The sequence below is a fragment of the Halichoerus grypus genome, chromosome 7, assembly GCF_964656455.1.
Source record: "Halichoerus grypus chromosome 7, mHalGry1.hap1.1, whole genome shotgun sequence".
In the NCBI taxonomy this organism is placed as follows: domain Eukaryota; kingdom Metazoa; phylum Chordata; class Mammalia; order Carnivora; family Phocidae; genus Halichoerus; species Halichoerus grypus.
Window position 1 is genome coordinate 99234500 of NC_135718.1, and position 23532 is coordinate 99258031.

General features: G+C 46.4%; 2 protein-coding genes across 4 annotated transcripts in view; one reads left to right on the forward strand and one right to left on the reverse strand.

The window, feature by feature from the left end:
- The first annotated feature begins 340 nt into the window (after positions 1-340).
- On the forward strand, positions 341-23054 carry ATP1B1 (ATPase Na+/K+ transporting subunit beta 1). Its single transcript, XM_036098032.2, has 6 exons — positions 341-607; positions 5069-5197; positions 15541-15696; positions 17692-17876; positions 20437-20517; positions 21605-23054. Exons 1-6 carry the CDS (start codon positions 511-513, stop codon positions 21866-21868), a joined length of 912 nt encoding a protein of 303 aa, XP_035953925.1. The 5' UTR covers positions 341-510; the 3' UTR covers positions 21869-23054.
- The window catches only part of NME7 (NME/NM23 family member 7), a 271885-nt gene continuing 271215 nt past the window's right edge, over positions 22863-23532 (reverse strand). For all 3 annotated transcript variants that reach the window (XM_036098031.2, XM_036098026.2, XM_078077927.1), the window contains one exon: positions 22863-23151. In XM_036098031.2, the coding sequence (XP_035953924.1) occupies positions 23119-23151 (33 nt within the window). In that variant the 3' untranslated portion in view covers positions 22863-23118. The remainder of the gene's footprint in view (positions 23152-23532) is intronic.

A 23532-nucleotide genomic window follows, 5' to 3' on the forward strand; every position in this document is an offset into this window, starting at 1 on the left:
GGGCGTGCAATCTGCCAATTTCTCCGCTTGAGGCGGGTGCGCGGGGGTCCGTTCGCTGTCCGTTTGTCCGTCCTTCTCTCTGACTTTCTCCTTCCCCTGCCTACCTCTGCAGAGGTCACAGGAGGCGGGGGCCGAGCACGCGGCCCCAGTGGCAGCCGGAGCGGCAGCTGCTTCGCCGACCCCCAAACCCCTAAGGGCAAGAGGAGCGCGTGGCGGACCAAAGAGAGCCCGCGAGCGGCCGTGCGCCCACCAATAGGTGCGGGGCTCGGAGCCGCCCAGCCTGCGCGGCCCCTCCCTCCGCCCTCCGCCCCCGCCGCCGCCTCCCCCTCCTCCAGCTCCTGCCTCTGCCCCTCCAGCGCGCGTCTGGCACTCGGAGAGCCGCAGCGGCAGCGGCGGGTGCAGCCTGCGGAGAGCCGGGCCGGGGCCGCCAACCAGCAGCCCGGGAGGACGCGAGGGCGCGCGCCGCACTCACCCACCCTCAGCCCCCGCGGCAGCCGCTGACCCGCCACCATGGCCCGCGGAAAAGCCAAGGAGGAGGGCAGCTGGAAGAAATTCATCTGGAACTCGGAGAAAAAGGAGTTTTTGGGCAGGACCGGTGGCAGTTGGTGTAAGTAAGGGGTCCGCAGCTCCCCACACCCCACAGCGCCTTGTCTGTCCGGGGCGACGCATCCCTGCGCAGGCTCTGCGGACCGCTCGGCAAGCCTCCCGCCGCCCGGGGTGGAGCGGGGTCGGCAGCGGGCGCTGCTCGAGTCGCGCCGGCCTGGGCTGGTCATCCGGTGTGGAATGCGGAGCCCGCAGGTTGGGCGCGGGAGCTTGCCGGGCAGAGAATTACGTAGATTGCCAAGGTCTTGTCTTGGTAATTTGCAATCTGTCCGAGCATCGCTGGAGCCCTCCCCTCCCGGGAACGGGCCGGGTCCGGGAGACTAGATTTGTCTCTCCGTGTAGTCATGTCCCAAGCCCTAAAAAATGAGATTTGAGGCAATGAGAGAACCTCATGGGGGTAATCGGATCGGATGCAGGCGAGGTTGTGTGTTACAGCACCTTTCTAGTCTAAATACCTCAAAAGGCGCGGGTGGTGGGCGGGCGAGCAGAATCCGTCCACACTGCAGTATTTCTTAGCTATGCCCAGAGTTTCCCCAGTGACCTCCCCTAGAGCCATTATAACCCAGAAGGGGCCCAGGAGGCCCGTGGAACATGGTAAAGTCTGGGTGTTTTCAGTGTCTACACACACAGATGCGGAATAAGTAGCTTGGGTTGATTACAGTGAAGGGTTAGTCTAAGAAATAAATGGCTTAAAGGTAGATGGAGCTCACCTTACAGGATTTGGGGCAGCCTGTTGCTTGGCTGGATGGAATTTTTTTTTTCCCTCATTGAAAATTAGATACCTTGTTTTCTGCCTCCCTTCACCGGAAGGGTGACATTTTTTTTTTTTTAAAGGTCATTTTGAAGGGCAGAGTTGTAGGCAAATCTATAATAGAGTCGTGACTGCGGAAGAGAGAGGAGAAGGGAACTCCCCCCTCCTGCATCACTGCCCCCTCCTTCTCTAATATCATCACCATCATCCTCATCAATACCACTAGCACCACCACTGCAACCACTGAGGGAGTCCTGGCTAGGGGCTGATGCAGTGTTCCTGATTGGGAGGATCTGTGGCCATCACAGGAGAATGAGTCAGGGAAATAGTGCTTGGCTGACATTTTGAATTGGAAGAAGCTAGAGTATATGATTTTTGCAAAGAAAAAAAAATTGCAGCCTTTAGTGGGGCTCTCTTGATTGAAAAATAAAGGGTTAATTATGCATCACACTTCAAGGTTAGTCAAGGTGAAACGGCATTCCAAGATATTACAGGGAAGCATAGGTATTCCTGAACCATTTTAAATGTAGGTCTTTCAAGTGATGGCTTTTGGCTCGTATTTTATGTTTTGTTTTATTTTGGGGAGCCTGTGTTCTTCAGTGGGATTATTGACATAGTTTCTCATGCATAAAGATAGCTCTTGGTTTTCTCAACATGGAAGCGAAAACCTGAAGAACTCAGGGTGTGTGTAGGGTGAACGGCCCCTGGCCAGGGCGATCTCCTAGCAACTCCTCGTAACTTGAGTGAGTCCTGGGGGTGGGGGGTGCGCTGCGGAACGGAACGGGTCCCCTTCTCCCGGATGCACAGGGGGCTCCAACCCTGGTGGTCTGGTCCCAGCCTTGTCACGGGCCAGGGGCTGCCTGGACGCCAGACATATTGTGAAATTTGCCCGCTACTGTTTTCCCCTCTCATAAAATAGATTTCTTTCCTCATTCTAATTCCAGAATAATATTTGCTTTAGAAGGTAAGGCAGTATAGGAAGATTTGTTCCTTAAGCTGACATTTAATGGGGCAGCCTCCATTTGTGAGAGAAAGCGCGCGCGCGCCTGTGTGTCTTAATATTGGTGTCTTGATAGCACATCCTGCAAGGTGCCAAGACACTGATTTATGAATGCAGACATCAGGATTGGTGTGCTTGTCTCATCTTTGCTTCTCTTTTCCAAGGTACAGGTGCTGGGCTAAAAATTCAGGTTTTGCTTTGCGCTAATTTGTCTCCTCTTCTCTGGCAATGTAAGAAACGACAGACCCTCTCTTATCAGAGAAAGTGATAGCAGTTGCTGTCTCCTACGGACGAAATGCTACCTTTGCAGCACTGGGCCCAACATGAATGCCCTTGGGACGAGGGCAGGTTGCCCTTGGCTCGGTTTTGCTTATAGGTAGATTTTCACCAAGATGGACGCAGGAACCTTGCCTGTCACCTGCTGGAGAAATGGCAGCATGCAAATCACCTGTGGTTTCCACCTTTTTATTAAGTTTCCACCTTTTTGTTAAGTTAATACAGGCATTGGTAGGTTTTTATTAGGTTTACTGCTGGGCCAGGATGCCAATCTTTCCTTTTGCCTGTGACCCTTTGAAGGGTACTCATTTTTTTTTTTTTTTTCCTAACTGGAAAACCTCTATATTACTTGCATTTTTTTAAAAGGAAGAAAAATTGCTGAAGGGTAAAAAAAAAAAAAAAAAAAGCCTCTAAAATTTACCCTCCGTGCCACCCTGGCCGGTTGGTACAATTTGTCTAGCTTTTCTTTTTGAGCAGCCCCTGGTAACCTGTGTTGGTGAGTCCACTGCATAGGTCCTGCCAGATGTTCATGTTCCTCTAACCAGTTGACCTCACAGCTGTCACTGGGGAGATTTTGCTAAGTAACATCTTGGAGCAAAAGAGAAAAATCCCTCACTTCTCTTAGGGTACAGTGTCAGGCAGAATGGAAAGGCTGTATCTTCTTCGGCCTTAATCAGTGTGCTTGCAAAAGGACTGATTTTTCCATTGCTCTATTTGTATTTTCAATTGTCACCTCAATTATGTACCTTCTTAAGTTGTTAGAATTCGGTATCAGGAGTCCAAGGAACGAGTGTAAAAATGCTCCAGTTGTTGGAGGAGCCAAGTGTGGTCAAGCTAAGAGCACCAAGACGGGGGGGGGGGGGGGGACACAAAAAGGGAGGTTACACCAGTTCCTTTCTGACCGTATTATACCAACTCTTGCACCTCTTAGGAGCATTCACTGGAAAAATTTTCCAGATCTCTTGACGTCAGAGCCTTACCATTTGCCTACTGCTACTTGGATACAGAATGCAGCCGTTAACCCTTGTCCTGCTGGGAGGCAGTGATTGAGCTGGGCAGCTGTGGTTCTGGATTCTACAGTCTTTCATTTTTCCCTATCTTTGGCTCATGTCCTGGCCTTTTTCCTACTTTTTTCCTTCTTTTTTTGGATAGGGGAGGAAAAGAACTATGATTAAGCATCTTGGTCTTATGTGCATTTGGCTTGTTTTACTGGCACTTAGAGCATGATTTCCCTGAACCGTGTATTTGCTGATTGGAAAGCTGGGCTTTTAAATGCATGCCAAAGGCAACCCGGCTAGTACCTGGGACAGGGCGCCCACTCTGTCCCTCCATCCCTCCACCATGCACCAAGACACTTCCTTTCAGCGCTCTTTTGTTCTGTACTTTGTACCCCCAGGATCCCAGCATTTACCGCATGAGATCTGGAGCTTTTTAGAAGTAACCTAAGGCTCCTTCGTGCAGTCCTGTTTCAGACTTGATAACCTTACGGTTCACTTGCTCCTGTTCTTACGTTCGCAGGGAGATGTTGACTGGCACGGGGCTGCCGGGCGATGCCTAGTACAGCCTGTTACTATGCGGCTAATCGGGGAGATAATCCTCGTAGACCAGTAACTGATAGCCTCGTTCCCGTCTGTGCGCTTCGTGGTGCTTAGCTTCTTGTGTTTTCTGCTTTTGCAGCCAGCTCAGCCTAAGTCCTGCTTTCCTGCTAGCTGTGGGAGAAAGAAAATGCCGCTTGTCAAGCCAGTCAGTGTTCTGGGTCCAGGCAGAAGATGAAATAAAAATATGCCTGTCATTTTGACTATAAGATTTCCTTTTGTTTCCTCCTCGTTTGGTGCCCCTGAAGGAAAACACAGTGTGCTCAGTGCCTAATACATGTCAGAAGTGGGGTGACAGAAAGGAGCAGAAGAGCTTCCCAAGGTTTCTCAGCATTCATTGCTCTGGCCTAGCATAAAAACTTGCAGGCATTCGAATATTTGAAGAAGCAGCAGGGCTTGGATTGTAGGATTGAGATGTCAGGGGCAAACAGGGCAAGAAAACCTGCGTCTGTCTCTGAGGGAGTATATTGTCATATTTGCGATGTGTTGCATAAGCACACAAACATGTCCCTAGATTTTATTGGTGATCTTCATGAAAATTTTTTTATTTAGGCAGTACAATTATTTCCTGTAAATAATCTTAGTTCTAGCTGAACATTCCTCTTACCCTTACCTCCCCCCAACACACACACACATTGTAATGGAGGACTGCCCGTCTCTTGTTTTTACCCCATTGTGTGGGAATATGGTTCATGCTCTGGATCAGTGTCAGAAAAGGAAGTTCTGAAGACCCACTGGAGGGGAAGCCAGTAAGGAAGTCCCTTAGTCTCTGAGAAGATTACCCTTTCATTCTGAGTGTGTGACTACATCACAGCCTTGTCTTTCTGTCTGTGCTCCTTGCAGTTAAGATCCTTCTGTTCTACGTGATATTTTATGGCTGCTTGGCTGGCATCTTCATTGGGACCATCCAGGTGATGCTGCTCACCATCAGCGAATTCAAGCCCACATACCAGGACCGAGTGGCCCCACCAGGTAACATGAATGTGAATAAGTTCAGTTCTTCGGGAGGTAAAATGGGTGTCACTTTTTCACTCAGAAAAACACTTTTCTGAGAATTGTCTGTAATGCAGTCGTAAACCGAGCCTGGTTTAATAGGAAAAATGGGAGCCGCTCACGGTTGCAGACAGAGCTCCGGGAGTTGCAGATGTCTTATCTTTACGGCTCTGCAATGAGGGTGAAGAGCCCTGGTCGCCCCTGGCCCCCGAGCCTGCACCCCACCAGCTTGTGACTCCCGATGAGGCATCCTCACTGCCCAGTGGGTTGGTTAGTGGGGTCATTACAGGGCCTTTCCAGCTCAGGCCCGTCTTTCACTTTCTCGAGGGGGCTGTGACTCAGATAAATCCTTTAAAAAAAAAAAAAACCCACTTCAGCTCCTGTTTTGAACGATTAAGTTATTTTTAGGGATGATGAGAAGCTCCGACGTGGCCGATTACTCAACGGAGAGAAGCCATGGCTTCAGGAGTCCGTTCTCCCACCTGCTGTTGACTGAGCTTGACTTAGTTTGACCTTGAACAGCGGCGCACTCTCTTCTCACGTCTCAGTGTTTGTACCCGCTGGCTTAGTATATCGGCTTTGTAGACCCATTTTGCAGTTTCACTGTCTCCTTTAGCTCTGAAAACTTGGGATGAACAAGGAGAGGTCATCACAGAAGAAAAAAATGCCGCACGCGTGCCCCGCTGCTATCTGGGTGCTGTCACTGTTGAGTGACGTGCACCCCGTGCGCCTTGTGCATGTCCATTGCAGTCACTGAACCCTGGGGAAAGCCCGTGCCCTTAACGCCTGACGCTGATGGAAGGATGGGACAGCAGGGCAGCTGTAAACCTGATCGTGCTCGCTGGCTCTTCTAAACTTCATTGTCAGGAGGACCTAGAGACAGGAAATGTTGCATGAATTCTGGCTTCTTGCATTATAAATGACCTTGAGGCTGCCACTGGGGTGGCAGTGACGTGTCTCCTCTCCACTTTCCCTGGCAACGGCTTCGTAACAGCTGTATTTAGGTGACAGTCTTGAGGCCGTCTTCATGGCACCGAGCAGCTTGGATCACGGCACCGGGCGGCCTCGCCCAAGTGTGGCTGCTTGTCCCAAACTTGTTGTGTCTGCCTCCTCACGCAGCTGTGAAAGGCTCGGAAGAAAATCTTCAGAATATGGAGGTGGCGAACGAACATTGCTCCCTAGCCTCAAGTCCCATGGTCCTCCACTGTAAGGAAACCCTGGATAGTGCCCAATGAATTTAGATCTAGGGGATTTTGGAAGTAGGAAAAAAGCAAACATGTAAGTATATAAAACAACTTTAACCTGGTTAATAATCCGCAGTTTCCAGCAAGTACTTTCCTGAAGAGGTGGGTCTCTGGAAAGGCTGAAGCAGAAATTCTGGTAAACCTTAAGTAAACAGGTCGTACGCTGGCTTTTGTGACAGCGAAGTCCACTGTGTCCTCTTCTGTTAGATTTTTATGGTAGTGTGAGTAGTCGTCATTCACATTTGTGTAGATCTTTCTATTTTTTTAGCCACTGAAAGGCTGTTCTTTAATCATGATGCCGCTTCATAATAATTCTTATCCTCAAAGCTGAAGAGTCAGGCATTTAACTTCCTTGATATAAAACTGTGCTGCTTGTCTATATAAACTGTGGGGAGTTAGCCAATAAAAGTAAAAAATTTCTTCGTGTTCTTTGCAGAAAGGGCAATTCCACTTTCAAAGAGAAAAGCCTAAGAAAAGAAAAGGCTGAAGTGCCAGACCTTTTAAGTGGGGACTTGGCCAGTGACCTTGCCTAGAAAATCTGTGGAGGTGCTCAGCCCTTCCCGCCCCCTCTCCCAGCCTCCCCCCCCCCGTTCCTTCCAGCCCCTTCTTAAAAGACACATTCTCAGTACCTATATTTAGTGTCCTCAGCCGTTAGACTGACCTGACAAACCGTCGCTTCTCCAGAGGAATGCTGATGGCTCATCGTGGAAATATGCGTTCCTGTTCTTTGGCCCGAGTCACAGGAAAAGTGCTTTCTCAGCTCTCCCTCTTCCCTGTCCTGCTGCCTGGGTTCTTTGTCTTCGAATGTCTCTTTTTCCTCCTTTCCTCATCCACCACCTTGCCAGGAGAGTCTGGGCAGAGGACCCTTTGCTCTTGCCCTCCCAAGGGACATGACTTTGATTTGAAAATGATGGTGGCCTTGGAGCAGGGAAGCCAGGTGAGCAGAGCCATGAAGTGCAGCCTGGGACTGTCCCTGGGTGCTCGGAGGGATCCTCACTGGACCCTCCTCTTGGGATCTGTCAGAGCAGATCTCAAGAATTCGTGTTTTGGGTAGGCTATTCCTTCAGTCTGTGTACTGAACACATTGTGGAAGAACACCTTGGCAATTCCACGTCGTATCTCCAAGCTTCCATATTTGTGAAAGCGAAGGAGGGAAGCTTGTATGTTTCAGTCAGATGAAGCTACTGAGTGTGAAAGACTTGATATGTCATTTAAAGATTGGAAGACTTAGTAATGCTATTATTAACGGAATTGGGGGCATGAGTACAGACCCGGCCTGACTGGGGTTTGACTGCGTTTTGCACTCTGGGCACACCTTATAACTAGATCTCTTCTGAATAACACGTGCAAAGGTGGCCAAATTAAACAGTGGCAATGGTGCGGTACATTTGGGTCTGTTTGTCTGGAATACTGGATAAGCGGATAGGCTGAACAGGAAAGTCTCCGAGAAAGGACTAAGTTACAAAAATGGAAGTGAAATTTAAGGGAAAAAAAAAAAAGGCATCGCGTGCAGTTTCTGGGCTTGAGCCATGGTGGCGTCAGTGCCCCCGATCCTCCTCACAGTGTCCTGTTACTCTGGGACAGTGGTGCACAGATCGCCCCCTCAGCTCGGAGGGCACGGGGCCAGCGCTTCCGCTGCGATAGAAGGTGAAACATACAAATTGTTGCGTCTGTGGGTCAGGAATGGCTGATTATTGGCCCTGTGACATGGCTTAATGTAAATATGAAAGCAGCCCCAAGTTCCTAAGCCATTGTACACCTGTCCACTGCGAAGCTGACCCGCGAAGGAAAAGCAGGAACCTTGGAGTTGGACACACTCCCCACCATTCCGTGCACTACTTGACCTCATGATGCCTCCGTCCTCATGTGCAGAATGGGAATAATACCCTGTGAGGGTGTGAAGTGACTAGTGGCAAAGCTAACGGCATCAAGCAGAGGGTAGCTGTTAGCAGCCACTTCTGTTCTTCTACTGGAAGGAGCAGTTTCTTCTCCGGGACTGAATTCAGTATTTCTAGACTGTGAGCTTTGGATGATGGAGCAGGGACGCATTGTACACTTAGCGATTTTCACGGGGTGAATAGCATCTTGGCTTTACCACAGAAAGCGTTTGGGAGAAATTGGGTTAGGAAACACGCTTTAAGATATTTTTAGGTAAATGTAAGTGACGCTGGAATTGTCACGTAGTCTGTCCCTTTAACATACCCACCCTGGCCAGGTGAGCCCTGCCACTCTTTCTCCCTGGGAGTCCCTATTCGGGAAGGCCCCTGCGGTGGCTGGCAGCAGCTCTGCTCATGCTGTTCACTGTTGGACCTGGAGGGGGACTCTGCCGTCGCCATGCTGGGAGAGCCCGGGGGCATGGGACCTCGCAGGCCTCGCTGCCTGCCCAGCACTGTCGTGCAAGAGCGTCCTCCGCCCGGGCCGCCCTCCCTCAGCCCCCGCTCACTGAGCCACAGTGGAGTGACGTGAATGTCCCTGCATGTCAGTTGGCACACAGGGGAGATTCCCAGCCGCCTTGCTTCCTGCTGAGCAGGTTGCGGGTTGCTTTTACTTTTGAAGTAAAGATGGCGCAGTGTTGGAAGAACTAATAAAAGGTTCGTGCTCTTGGGGCGCTGGGGTGGCTCAGTCGGTTGAGCGTCTGACTCTTGGTCTCCGCTCAGGGTCATGAGATCGGGCCCCGTGTCCTGCTCCACGCTCAGCAGGGAGCCTGCTTGAGATTCTCTCTTCCTCTCTCTCTCTGCCCTGCACCTCCCCTGCTCGCGCACTCTCTCTAAAATAAATTAAAAAAAAAAAAAAGTCATATTCTTGGTGCCATGGTAACCAGACTTGAGGAGGGCAGGTGGGGGGCGCAGACCAGCAGACCACACTGGAACCACTGGAAGTGTCAACTTCATCTTGACTGTAAGAGGGAAATAGCTTGTCTTCCATTAGGGTACAAGGCATTATAGTTCAAATCTCAGTGTAATTAAGCCAAATTCTTGAGAAATCAGTACGTCTGTCTCAGTTGCTTATTTTCTCAAACTATCACACTTGTATTACTCTCACTTAAATTTCAAAGGGAGAATTGGAAACATTTGGCTTCCTTCTAGGTTGGAAGAATTGTTATTTCAAAGTGCCAATAGGGTGTTTTTTGTTTTTTGTTTTTGTTTTTTTCCTTTGCCATTTCCATTAGATTCCATTGATTTGTACTCTGTGAGCTGACATGCTAAACACACAGTGCTCCCCAGGCCTGGCTGCCCCTCACATTCTCCCTCCTCCTCTCTTCCCACCCTTTCATGGATCCTGCCAGCTCACTCCCAGAGTTGGTGGCTCTTGATGAGCTAGGATTGGTGGCTATTGGGATTTCCAGAAGCTACTGTCCAGACCCGTAGTTTGGTGAAGGGTTTAGGGCAGCAAGCTCCACAGATTCTTACTCTCCAGGGGGCCCCAGCCCCGCTGCGTGGCGCCAGCAGCTCACCAACCCATGTTGCTATTTCTTCATTTGTAAAGACCAAGATAAAGCTAGTAAGTTAGCTCTTGGGTACACAGGGAGCCTAATGATTAACTTAAAAATGTTCTTGGAGCCCCAGAAAAATGAGTCCTTTGAGGTAAATGAGCAGAGCAGAGACCTCTGACACCTAGGACTGGGTAACGAATTCCATCCATGGAGGGATAATGGGGAGAAAGTGCTGAATCTGTGTGATTTCTTTTAGAGGATTTTGCTGTGCACACTCTGTTCTGGAGGATGTCGTAGAAGGAGCGACGGCCTTGTGGCCTCCATGTGCTGCAGTTACGCAGGATGGGGCTGCTCAGTGTGTTTATTGGAGCGTTCACATGACCTGAGGGCCCATCTGACGCAGCTGGGACTACGGCAGAGTTGGGGAGATGAAGGAGAATAGGCATGTCTATTATCTAGTGGCTTCCAACCAGAAAAATACAGCTTTTCCCACATACATGCATGAATAGACATTACCCAATATGTATGATACGGCGTCTTGTTTCAGGTTATTGGTCACTTAGCAGATGTTATGTTCTGTATCTAGACAAGTCAGATCTGTATATGTTTGTTCAGTTTGGCCTTGAACAGAAAAGCTTACTGTAAAATGGTAGGGTTTGGCTCTTTGAAGGGGGGAGATGTGTGTGTGTATGTGTGTGTATGTATCTGTATGTATCTGTACACATAGATGTGTAGGAGTGTCTATAAAAATCATACCCCCAATTTTTTAAGTTGCAAATTACTTTTCAACTTGGACTGGACAGGACATCCATGGTATGTGTGTACTGTGTGCACGGCTACATTGTGTTTCTTTGCCTTGGGTGCCCTTATTAGTCATCAGGGGTACCCTCCTGGAGGTTTCTATGGAAAATGATGCCTATTTAGAGTATTTGGTCTGGTGACTTAAGGGGTGTATTAAATGACCATACGAGCAGCTGTGCTTTGGGATTCACTTGAGTAACTGTTACAAGGTTACAATGGCCATGTTCTGGTTTAAATACTTAAAACTCACAAGTAAATTGAGGCATTGTAAACTCGCTACATTATAAACCTAATTGGACACAATATACTTCCTAGTGAAAAGCCTTTTTTTGTCTTTCCTTTCCTTTCCTTGTTTACTTGCTAGTTCCCCCACCTGCTACTAAAGCCAAAACCTGAGTGTTTTTCTCATTTGTTTCTCAAGAGATGGGGGACCAAGGAAAGGTAAATGTAACTATAAAAGGCAACTGCAAAGCCAAAGAGGTGTTTTTTTGTTTTTTTAAACTCCAAATCCTTTGTAAAGATGCCATCCTCATTAAAAACCCAGTACTAAAATTTCACATCCCATTTATGATTTCAGTCCACTTAGGTGGCTTTATTAAATAATAAGCGAAATGTAATTTAAGGGAAATGGCTCTACCAGGGCAAAGCTGTATAGAACTCAGCATGGTGAATGTCAATTCAAGTTCAGAACACTGGCGAGGCAAAAGGTTGTATCTGTTTCCTGGAATATGATTTGAGACCACAAGCCAGTGATTGGGTGTTCTGTTATCTTTGGCCTCTGGGAGTTACCACTGGAAACAAAGCTCATCCTTGTCTAAAGTTACGACTAACAACTTTAAGGAGTGGGCAATGTAGAGAGGGACTAGCTGAAAGTATCCAGTCTCATGTGAACACGACTAATGAGGATGCCGGCCAGGAAGATGGGATTTGTGTAGCCCGGGGAGAGTGTCACAGTTGCAGAAATCTGTGTGGACTCAAAATAATAAATTGCCAAGTCTGATCCCGTTCCTTTCTGTCTCTTCCTGTTAGTCTGAAAATGTAAAGTAAATGATTTAGATATCCGGTCAAGGGTCCTTCATCAGCCTCTTGTGTGTATATAATTGCTTAAGGGAAATTACTTTTGAAGAGAGGAATTTTCCTAATGGTTTGGAGAAGATCTCATCAGAGAACTCTCCTAATTAAGATGATCCAGAGCAGAATAGGCGAGGGGATTGATCTCTGAGAGTTTCCAGGAAGAGAACTTCTCAGGCCAGAAGGCTCTGGATGAAGAAAAGGGGAGGCAGAGCTGCTGGGGGATGGAGTGAGAGCTTGCCCAGACATGGGGGAAGGAGAGCAGACATGCTCACCGAGGAGGCTATGTCCAGACTTGACTACAGGGTGGCTCCTGGGTATTTATGTATGTATGTACATGCTCCAGTAGCTGAGGGTTTAGGGAGAGGACCTGACAGCATGACCGGAACCCAAACCATGGATGCTTCTTTTTCTGGAAGCAATCTTTAGATCATAAGTTGGGTATCTTAAAAGGATGGTCACTAAGGCTTATGGTAGTTACACCTTCAGGATCCTTCAGAGACCCCAGAGGTAAACTTCAGCAGGCAGGAAAGCATGGCTGACTTTCCGGGGGTTGGTCTGCCATTCCTGGGCTCCCTCTCCCGAGGTTCTGTGTCACTTCAAATGGAAAGGACAGGGCAGTGGCTTTGGCTCAAGGTCTAATCCACCTCAGCAAGTCATAGGATTCTAAGACCCTGTGCTTAACTGTCTCTTTTACTCTTGGTTTCTCAGTCCCACAGTTTCTGATGCTTCTCTGTGTTGAACACAGTCACAATTCTTCAAGCATCTTCAAACTGCATTTCTCTCACATGGAACCATACAGGCTCCGTGGCGCTTAGATTGTGAGCCATACTTACTGAAGGATTTGGGCTCCTGGATGGAAATTGGCGAAAATTGATTCAGTTACTTGGTTTTCATTATTTCTTCTTCGCCCGATCTAGAGAGAAGCGAGGCCAACTCTATAGAGCTTTCCTGGGCCAGTGGTAACCATTGTGAGTGCAGTAATAATGCCTACTATTTCCATAGATTAGATTCTTAACCATAGAGGCGCTTGCTAATGGGAATCATGTGTTTGTCTCTGGGTGGGCGTGAACTTAGTTTTGGCCACAGTTCTCAGGCTCTTGAAAGATGCACTCACTAGCAGTGCCCTTCTGCTAGTGAGAGCCCAGAGCCCTGACTCAGGGTGCTGATGCTTGGGGGTCCCACACGTGTCACCTGGTCACTTTTAATAGTGGAGAACTTGGACTTGGTAGCTCAAGGGAGTGAAAAGCACTCTGCATATGCCACCTCCTCTCCCTGCTGTCCTTTTTGCCCTGGGAGAGTCTGAGAAGTACATCACCCAGTCCGGGAGATGGAAGCTTGGTCTTCGACTGGCCCCTGGAAGAGAGAATTCAGAAGGGGCTGGATCGGAAGGGGCTGCCCGGACAGCTGAAGCCGGACACTCACCTTGTGGTTGAGGTCCTACCATGTTACTCTAACATGATAGATGTTATTAGTCCATTTCTGCTCCCACTCCCACCCCGGTCACACAAAGTACCTGAGATAGATTTCAGCAAACCTGCATAACCGATTTTGAAGGCATTTGCCTCTGACATTTCTCTCTGCCCTGCACGGGCTCCCCGGTGGGCCTCCGGTATGAATGCCCATCAGGCTCCATTCTCTGCTGACTCCAGGATTATTCTAGGAAAACACCCCATCCTCCTAAGTTCTGTAACCCTCTGGCCTTGTGCCTGCCTCTGCCCTTCCGCAGGTCCAGGCATGTCACCTTGACTTAAATGTCTAGTTTATAAGTCAAACCAGGAATGCGCCCCCCCCCCCCGGCCTTCCCCATTTCAATGGGAAGTCCTGTTTTCCATACTTTCTCAAGCATGAAATCCCAATGGAAAGTTCTACTCACTTTTATTTTATTTTTGCAGGTATCTGTCATTTTTATTTTATTGTCTCCTTGTGCTATAAATGGTCACAATGCCAATTTTCTAACTTAATGTTTAGAAAGATTGTTCAAGGTATACTTAAATTGCGTAAGTCCTACAAACAATTTTCTAGGGTTTGTGAGCATCTAAAAAATATTTTTAATTGTAGTAACCCTTGTTTATTTTTAACAGTGATGATTTTCGTAAGAGCAAATCCCACTACTTTCCATTTGACTCCTCTCCATCATTGTTGACAGCTTTTTTCTCTTGGATTCCTCAGGTCCTACATGACCCTTTCTGAGATGATTCTTCATGTCATTTGTAAAGTCACTTGTCTAGGGCAGCCCCTCTGCCTGGTTCCAGACCCTCACAGTCTGTCTTCATCCCTGTTTTTTCCATTCTTCTAGAGAACTGCAAGCATGGAAGAACTTGCTCGTCAAGCCCCCTAAGCTGGGCCTCCCTCATTATTTAACCACTTTTGAAGCTCAAAGCCATCCTTAATCACTAGAAAAAAGAGCAGCCATTGAGCCCAGCCCCTACCGAAGCCTGTCCTCCAGCCTCACAGAGGGTGCTGCTAGATAGTCACCGTTCTCTTGTCATCACTTTAATTATGTCCTCGTCTTCATCATATCTGCATCACTGCATCGCCACTCTCGGCTTCTGACTCCCCAGAGCAGTGGTTCTTAACCCAAGAGTGCTTAGGGAACCCTTCAGGCTCGGTAGAGATTCTCGAGTCCCATCAGTAGCGGTTCTGGCTTGGCAGCTCTGGGGTGGAGCCCGTGCGGCGGCAGGTTTAACGCGCCCCTCGGTGAAGGTGGTGCTCTGAGGGGCCGCGGTGATGAATCGCCTTCTGTGCCCAACACGAAGTCTGGAGTGGGGATTAGAATAGGGTTGTGAGATTTAGCAAATAAAATACAGGACGCCTAATTAAATTTGACCATCAGATAAACCTTGGATTGATTTTTATAGAAGTATGTCCTAATACTACACGAGACATACTTCTATAAAAATTGATTCATGGTTTATCTGCAATTTAAATTTAACCAGGCAACTTGGGTCTTACGTGGCCATCTAAGACTAGAAGGCAGTTGATCAAGTCTCCACCCATCGCCTCTGTGTATAGGGCTGTGTGGTGGTGGTCAAATATCTATCTAGGAAACCTTGCGATGGCAGAGGCTTTGGAAAATTAAAGAATCTAAAACGTTGGTTAAAGAATGAAAATTCGAGGTAGTCCTACTTGGAATTTTATACTGGCAGGCACTTGACTTGCTTTTGGAATGGAAAGCAGGAATGGTAACTGTACATAAATCCCAGTTCATCCAGTTTGGGTTAAAGACCCAAAGAAATACCTGTTGAGTAGCCTTGAGTCTTGTAGAGTTTGGAATGGTCATCACCTCATTACAAAAAGTATAAAAGCCCTCTGTGCTCCAAGGCTTACATGCAGTTAGGGAAAGGAAAGCCACCTGCAAAAAATGCTAGCTAACTATGCGGTTTGTTTTTAATATGAGCATATGGAAGTACTGGAAAGATAACCGGCTTTGGAGTACAGCGGACATGGGTTGAAATTCTGGTTCTACCACTTCCTCTGTGACCTTGGGCCAAGCACTTAACCTTTCTGTGCAAGAAGTTTCATTCATAAAATGGAGATGATGCCTATCGTGAAGTGGTGCTGGGTAAATGAAATGATATATGATAGTAAGACACCATCATTGGTACTTACTAAATGCCAGAGAAGTGATTTCACGAGAGAGCAAGAATTTAACCCATTCTTTTTAGTAGGTGGGATTGGCGAAGCATGTTTGCACGTGGAGAACCTGCTTTGAATGATCTTGCTTGACTACCTTCCCGCTAACGATTGGCCATGTTGTTCTTCCTGTCTAGGATTAACACAGATTCCTCAGATCCAAAAGACCGAAATTTCCTTTCGCCCTAATGATCCCAAGAGCTATGAGGCCTATGTGCTCAACATAGTTAGATTCCTGGAAAAGTACAAAGATTCCGCCCAGAAGGATGAAATGATTTTTGAAGATTGTGGCAGTAAGTAGACTCATTTTGGATGTTTGTGGTTGGTTAATTCTTATTTCCCATTTCTATCTGTTATTTAATGATTGAAAGATACTCTTCAAATAATTAAATAATTGAAGTCTGGCCATATGGAGAGGACAGGTTTTTTTTGTCTTTGTTTTTTTAAAGCAAGGAGACTTTATGGTTTAGGCTTGGAAATGTGATGGAAGAAACAAAGTAGCCTCAAGTATTATGATTATCTGCATTTGGAAAGTGTCTTGCTTAATTTATTTATTTTATTTTTATTTTTTTAAAGATTTCATTTACTCATTTGACAGAGAGAGACACAGCGAGAGAGGGAACACAAGCAAGGGGAGTGGGAGAGGGAGAGGGAGAAGCAGGCTTCCCACCGAGCAGGGAGCCTGATGCGGGGCTCGATCCCAGGACCCTGAGATCATGACCTGAGCCGAAGGCAGACGCTTAACAACTGAGCCACCCAGGCGCCCTGACTTGCTTAATTTAAAACACTCCTGGACACGTTTGCTTTTTACCGCTCACACTCGAAGACCACAGTTACAGTTATGGTTCTCTTACATCCATTGATTTTGAGAAACACAACTGTTTATATTTCCAGATTTCTGTGCCCCCCCCCCACCCCCTTCGGAAGAGTCTACAGGACCTTTCTCTCATTAGAATGGCTCCTTGGCATAATTAGCTACACTGATACGGATAAAAGATGATTTCTGGTTGGGTAGAGACCTTCCTAGCCCCTGGTTGGGATGGATAGTGAAATTTCTCAGGCAGCTCAGCATGTCAATAAGGAATGGTAAAGGAAGGGCGGCTCTTGGATTTATTGACCGCTGACAGGAACACACATCCTCCTCCTTGCTTCCTGGAGTATGCATTATCCAGCCATGTTTTCAGACCTCCTTAGACAAGATCTCTATCTGAGTTACCAGGTGACATCAGTCCTTCTGACTCAGTTCAAGCATTTACCAACACCAGCTCTTCATGTGGCCCTGTTTGCTTGATCATAATATGGGATGAATGGCCATTTTAAGTCATTCTGAAAGGAGTAATTTAGAAGAAACATTTTCACTAGATTTCTCTCATTAGGATTTCAATAGGTTTTCATCTTTGCGGTAATTAAAAGGCCTGTATGAAAGGTCATTAGGGTGAATCACTTCCCTGGAGAGGGACTGAATGGAGGCCCTTTACCATTTAAAGGGAAAATAGTTATTTTGTGACCTTAGAAATATATGTAAATTATGGTATTTGCTTCAGTTTCCTGCAGGATGCTTTGAATTAACTTTGAATTTTCTATTTCTTGTATTCTTTCTCTGGCTTTGTTACGAGGTATGAATCAAGAATACTGCAATACAATTTTTTCAGTTGAACAAATGCTTATAAGAAGTCATAGCTTGCAAAGGCAAAAATTCAAAAAAAATTTTTTTTAAAACCTTGAACGGTGGCTGAAAAGGAAGAAAATAATTCTTTCTTTACTCTTTAACATGCTAATTAGTGGCAAAGACAGTGGCCTAGCAGTGGCCAGGCAATTCTGACCAAAAACCTTCCAGTTCTGAAAACTATTGGCAGTCCTTTTAATTTGCCTTCTAATCACAGTGTCCCTGTTAATGAGCTCAGCTGGTGATGACCTGTGTCGATGAAGCTGCTCGTGACAGGCGATCGGGTTTCCGCTCAGTCTCCTAAATAGCTGAGTCATCCATTATTTAAGGGAAGAGAAATATTGCCACAGACCAAACATCACGTGTGGATCATCAAGTACTAGGAAGCCGTGGTGTGGGATCATAAATAGCTATTGCTGGCGGTAAAATACCTTTTTAATGTCCGTGAGGGGACCAGAGATGGTTTGCTGGAAATCCTTGCTTAATTCAGACCGAGCACTAAATGCAGAACAGCACAGGCTTAGAATGGGTCACTGTGAGAAGGAAGAACGCTCCCTTTCCTCTCTCAGGGGCGCTCAGGGAATCGTGGGTACAAAGTGAAAACGGTGTTTTCTGTTTTCAGATGTGCCCAGTGAAATCAAAGAACGAGGAGAATTTAACAACGAGCGAGGAGAGCGAAAAGTCTGCAGGTTCAAGCTTGAGTGGTTGGGAAATTGCTCCGGAATGAACGATGAATCTTATGGCTACAAAGAGGGCAAACCATGTATCATAATAAAGCTCAACCGAGTTCTGGGCTTCAAACCTAAGGCAAGTCCTGTTTTAAACCCTAGAATGTAGAAGAGCTTTTCTCATTTGGATGAAACGGCTAATTGGTGTGAGGAGAGTCTGTCTGTAAAGAAGATTTAAAGTATACTCAGTGGCGACTTCGAACCCGGTCGAAAGTCGAAAAGTTCAAAAACTTCTGTATCCGCCTTGAGATCCTTGAAAGTTAGGTCGTTTATCTCATTTCCTAGAGTGAGAGAAATTCTGAGGGGCAGAGCCATGGCGGCTCTGTTCTTAATACTTCTGTGATGTCCTTCTACAACGTGAAGTCTTCGAAAATAAAAATAGAAGAAGGTATTTTCAAATTTAAAACTATCTGCATGTACAGTCTCACTCAGGTTTTGGTACTCTTGGAGCCCAAGAGTACTTTTAAAAAATTGTCCGGTAATCTGAAAACACAGGTTTTTGTTTGTTTGTTTGTTTTTACCGGATGACGATTTCATTGCAAAAGTAGAAGCTGAACGCCATTCAGGTTGAGCTTTGATAACCGCGGTGTTGGCTCTGGGCATTCTCGCAGCCAAGTGGATGAACGTTCCTTGCGATCACCGAGCGGTGGCAGCTTGCCGTCCTTGGCCGTCGGGTGAGACGAGAGTAATCGTTTAAGAGAAGGAAACGCGTATTGGTGTTACCTCTGCTTTCATAAAACCGGCTATTCCGTGTTCTCCCTCAGGTCGTGGGAAAGAGAGCCGTCCTTTTCCCTGAAGCGAGGCTGCTGCTGCCGCAGGGCCCCCGGTCGCCCTCGGACACAGCGCTTCCGAGTCGGGTTTTCCATTCTGACAGGGATTGACCACACAGTCTCTTGAGTTACAGGAACAAACTTAACCTCCTTTCTGGAATCTGGCTCTTTTGTTCATTATTTTTCTGCCGCGTGCTCTTGACTTGTTTCCACAATGCTTGTTACCCAGGAGTCTCTTTAAAACAGGTAATTGATGTAGCGACGAAAAGTTTTAACTTAACTGGAGGAGGCCTCAGAACTCCCTTCCGGCCACCCGAGGCGAAACTGGGTGGGTGTGCAGGATGGATGGAGGCCTGGCCGGCAGACGTGGACGGCCCTCCTGCAGAAATGAACGTACCCCTCTCTCCACGGAACTGTAATCTTCTTTCCACGGAAGTTAGGATAGAATGGAAGAGAGATGGTGAGAACCATTATGTCACACTTAAGAGTTGATAACTCGGATTGCCTGGGAGCTCTTCACCCAGACAAAAGCAGCTGTTTGGCCGTGGAAGGGATCGGTGTGGTGGTCAGAAGGAAGACGAGGCCCGGTCTCTGCTCTCTGAGGCCCTCACTTGTGGTGATAGCTCTTCATAGGGACTGAATGATATTTGTCCGTCACCCCCCGCCAAGAGGTGGTCCTGTTGTGATTCTCATCTCTACCCACATCTGTAGAGGTGCCTGCCGAGTGATGACTTCAGCTACTCTTTCTTTTCCGTCCTTTTTTCCTTTTGTCTTTGGTCTCCACTTGGTTATCCATCACCACAGTCTAATCCACCTCACCCCAAACCACGCTCCCCCGCCCCCCGTTTTGTTGTGAGAATTCTTTCTGTCTGAGGTTGTGGTACTCCAGCATCTTGATATGCCTGTTTCCTCCTCACCCTCTGAGGATAGATTCTGGCATTTTCTCTCCATATCTTTAAAGATAAATCTGTTGCTGGTAGAACATTCTAAGAGAGTCAGATCTTGATCATTTTCTTGTATTTTAAGAGGGTCAAACATACTAGCTCCTTACTGATACAGAGAATTGCCCTTTTTCTCTGACTTTGGTTAGATGGTCTCATGTCAAGACCCACATGCTACGCTGATCTGAGTAAGCAAGCAAGTGGCTGTCTTTCCAGGGAAAGGTGTTCATCACACCTCTTGTGGGATGGATTTGAGCCAGCGCTGCAGAAGGGAACCCTCTAGATGTTTCACCACAACGATAACTTTGAGAGTGTACTCGGGTCCCTTCCGTGGAAGGGGGCTGCTGCCTTGAGGGCACTTGCTGTCTTGAGCCGTTTTACGTATTAGACTTCCTTAACTGAATTGGAGATGCTCCTTAAATGGTAGAGCCTCTGCTGGAAATTCAGAGATTCAAAGAAGAAAAAAAAAAAAGCCTACTTGAAGAAGGCCTGCTGGAGGGAAAAGGATGGCATTATTTTTTCATGGAGGAAAGCCCAGGTTTTATAAAAATAGAAATGTCAACCAACTTTTCCATCTAATTGTTACAATCGTAGCAAACGAGGAATGTTGTGCTGGGTTGGCTTTCTGCTGGAAACGTGGAGTATTTTTCAGTGTCCTGGAGGAGAGCTCGTTAGAAGTGCCCTGTAGTGCTGGGCTGCTTCACAGCTTACTTGCGGCCTCACAGAACTTGGGCACTTATTTTTATTTCAACCAAAGTCCCAGCATGGATTGGTTAGGGGAGTCATTCGTTCTGTTACCCTGTTCTGTTATTTCAGTTGACTTTTCGTGACCAGCGTGTACTTGTTTATGTTACAAACTAGCTTCATTTTTCAGGAATATAGAAAATTACTTGCACATTTATTGACCAGTGTGGGCTCTTATTTTTAGCCTCCCAAGAATGAGTCCTTGGAGGCTTACCCTGTGATGAAGTATAGTCCCTACGTCCTGCCGGTCCAGTGCACTGGCAAGGTAAGGAGAAGCTTCTTACTGAGGGTGGTGGGGAGGGAGGGGGGGTACGGGCGAGACTGTTTTCAGTTCGAGGTAAAACTTGACTATGGTAGAAACGTGGCTTCCGGGCATTAGTTGCAGTTGAGCTGTAGCTGTGTGGGGTTAGAACGTCTTAAGAGAAAGATGTAACAAGGCTAAAACCACATGTCAGTTTCTCTACCAGAACAAGAAACTGAGTTATCTGAATTTAATTAGCGGGAATATTGGTTTATAGAACTGAGAGGTGAACTCTATCTAGCCCACACAGTGCTTCTCTGGCCCACATGGTGTGTTCAAAATTGAAGGCCAACTTTTTTGTTTTTTTTTTTTGTGTGTGTGTGGTTTTTTTTGTTTTTTTTTTTTGACAAAAATGTGGTTTTGGCTTTTCTTTAAAAAATAATGAAAAAATAAAAATAAAAAATAATGAAAGATAAGGTAATAGTATGTGTTCCCTTTAGATCTAAAAATAGGTTCCTAGTGGACTGTTCACAGAGAGGGCAGAATAAAGAAAGGGAATCTCTACTCAGTGCTGTTTTATGTGGGCACCAAGAAATGAAATGGATGCAAGAAAGTGAAAGGCAATTAGACTTTTGGAGGGAATATGCTGAAGTACCATCCACTGGGCCACCACCAGTGGATTTGCAGGTGCCTTTCTAGGTGTGTTGGCTTTGGAGAAATGCTTGGTTCCACTGGACCACCACCAGTGGATTTCTGACTTTCAGTGGCAGGTGCCTTTCTAGGTGTGTTGGCTTTGGAGAAGTGTTTGGTTGGCCTTTGCCTTCACTTTGTACAAAGAGAACAGTTTGCGTTTATGTGCACTTGCCACGGCTGCCAGGGGTTAGACTGAGTGTGTGCCGGTTGCTCTCGTGTGAGGAACCATAGGGGGACCCTCCCGTGGTTAGCGTTCAGCTGCTCCTGGGGGGGCTTTGAGCGGGCGCATCAGGGGCTCACTGGTCTCCCAGCAGCAGCGGTTTGCAAGCTGCTCTGTGGGACCGAGAGCGTCGTTTGTCACGGCAAGTAGTGATCCAGGCTGCAAGCCGTTAACATCTCATTTCCCTCTGGTTTTCAGCGAGACGAAGATAAGGATAGAGTTGGAAACGTGGAGTACTTTGGACTGGGCGGCTACCCCGGTTTCCCTCTGCAGTATTACCCCTACTACGGCAGGCTCCTGCAGCCCAAGTACCTGCAGCCGCTGCTGGCCGTGCAGTTCACCAACCTCACCGTGGACACTGAGATCCGCATCGAGTGTAAGGCATACGGTGAGAACATTGGGTACAGTGAGAAGGACCGTTTTCAGGGACGCTTCGATGTAAAAATTGAAGTTAAGAGCTGATCACAAGCACAAATCTTTCCCACTAGCCATTTAAAAAGTTAAAAAAGATACAAAAACAAAAACCTACTAGTCTTGAATAAACTGTCATACGTATGGGACCTACACTTAATCTATATGCTTTACACTAGCTTTCTGCATTTAATAGGTTAGAATGTAAATTTAAAGTGTAGCAATAGCAACAAAATATTTATTCTACTGTAAATGACAAAACAGAAAATAAAAATTGAGCCTTGGGACGTGCCCATTTTTACTGTAAATTATGATTCCATAACTGACTCGTAGTAAGCAGTGTTTCTGGCCCCTGAGTACCGCTGCCTTGTGTATTCGGTTTAGTGTACAGTACTGTAGGTGCACACTCTGGTCGTTTCTCAAGCCATGTTTTATCGTATCTGTTTTCTACTTTATGTGAGCAAGGTTTGCTGTCCAAGATGTAAATAGTCAATGGGAATAAAACTGGCATGGTACTTTTTTTTTTTTATTTTTTTTTTTGGTTTGGCTCTTTCAAAAATAATGGCCCATCAATGAGCATTTTTAACACACTCCATAGTCTTTTCCTGTGGTGTTAGGTCTTTACTTTTTGTTTTTTGTTTTTTTTTTTCCTGGGGCTGGGGGTGGGGGTGGGCTGTCATGGGGGAACTGCCCTTTAAATTTTAAGTGACACTACAGAAAAATACAAAAAGGTGAGGGGTTGTGTTGTGCTTTGTATTGAATGCCGTCTCGACATCTCTTCCCTTGTCCTCCAGTACGTTCTGAAGCTGTGTATGAGATCTGGATCGCCTGTCACTTGGGCTGGTGACAGGCCTAATTCATTTGCTTTGTACATTTTCCTTTACTTTTCCTTTTTTCCTTTCTCTGGAGGCATCACATGCTGGTGCTGTGTCTTTATGAATGTTTTAACCATTTTCATGGTGGAAGAATTTTATATTTATGCAGTTGTACAATTTTATTTTTTTCTGCAAGAAAAAGTGTAATGTATGAAATAAACCAAAGTCACTTGTTTGAAAATAAATCTTTATTTTGGACTTTATAAAAAGCAATGCAGTACCCCATAGACTGGTGTTAAATGTTGTCTACAGTGCAAAATCCATGTTCTAACATGTATAATAATTGCCAGGAGTACAGTGCTCTTGTTGATCTTGTATTCAGTCAGGTTAAAACAATGGACAATAAAAGAATGAACACATTCCTCATGTGCGTGATTCACTCTTGTCTAAATGCTCCAGCCTGTGACTTCTTTGCTTTCTCTGCTGCTAGTTATCCAAGATCTTGAAGAAATACTGAACCTGAAAGACAAACACATGAATGAGTTCATTAGTTTACATGGAAATGCAGCCTTTTCCACTGAACAGAGGCAGGAGCTGAGCCCCAGAGCACACCCCTTCCCAAAAGAGACAACAACTAGGTTCATCGGAGGTAGAGACTCAATGAGGTTTTAGTTCAAAGCTGAAGTTTAAAAGTATTTTGTGGTATCGATTTCGCTTAGTTTAGAAAATGTGAATTTTTGGTTCCTGCTAGTGCTTTACTACGTTGTTTAAAAAAAAAAAAAAGGGCTGTAGTTGTTAAAAAATGAGGTTAGGTTTGAGGTTCAGTACATTAAGGTTCATACCTTGCTTTTTGGTTCGTGGTTCGGCCTACGTTCGTGTTTAGCCATATTTAAAAATCAG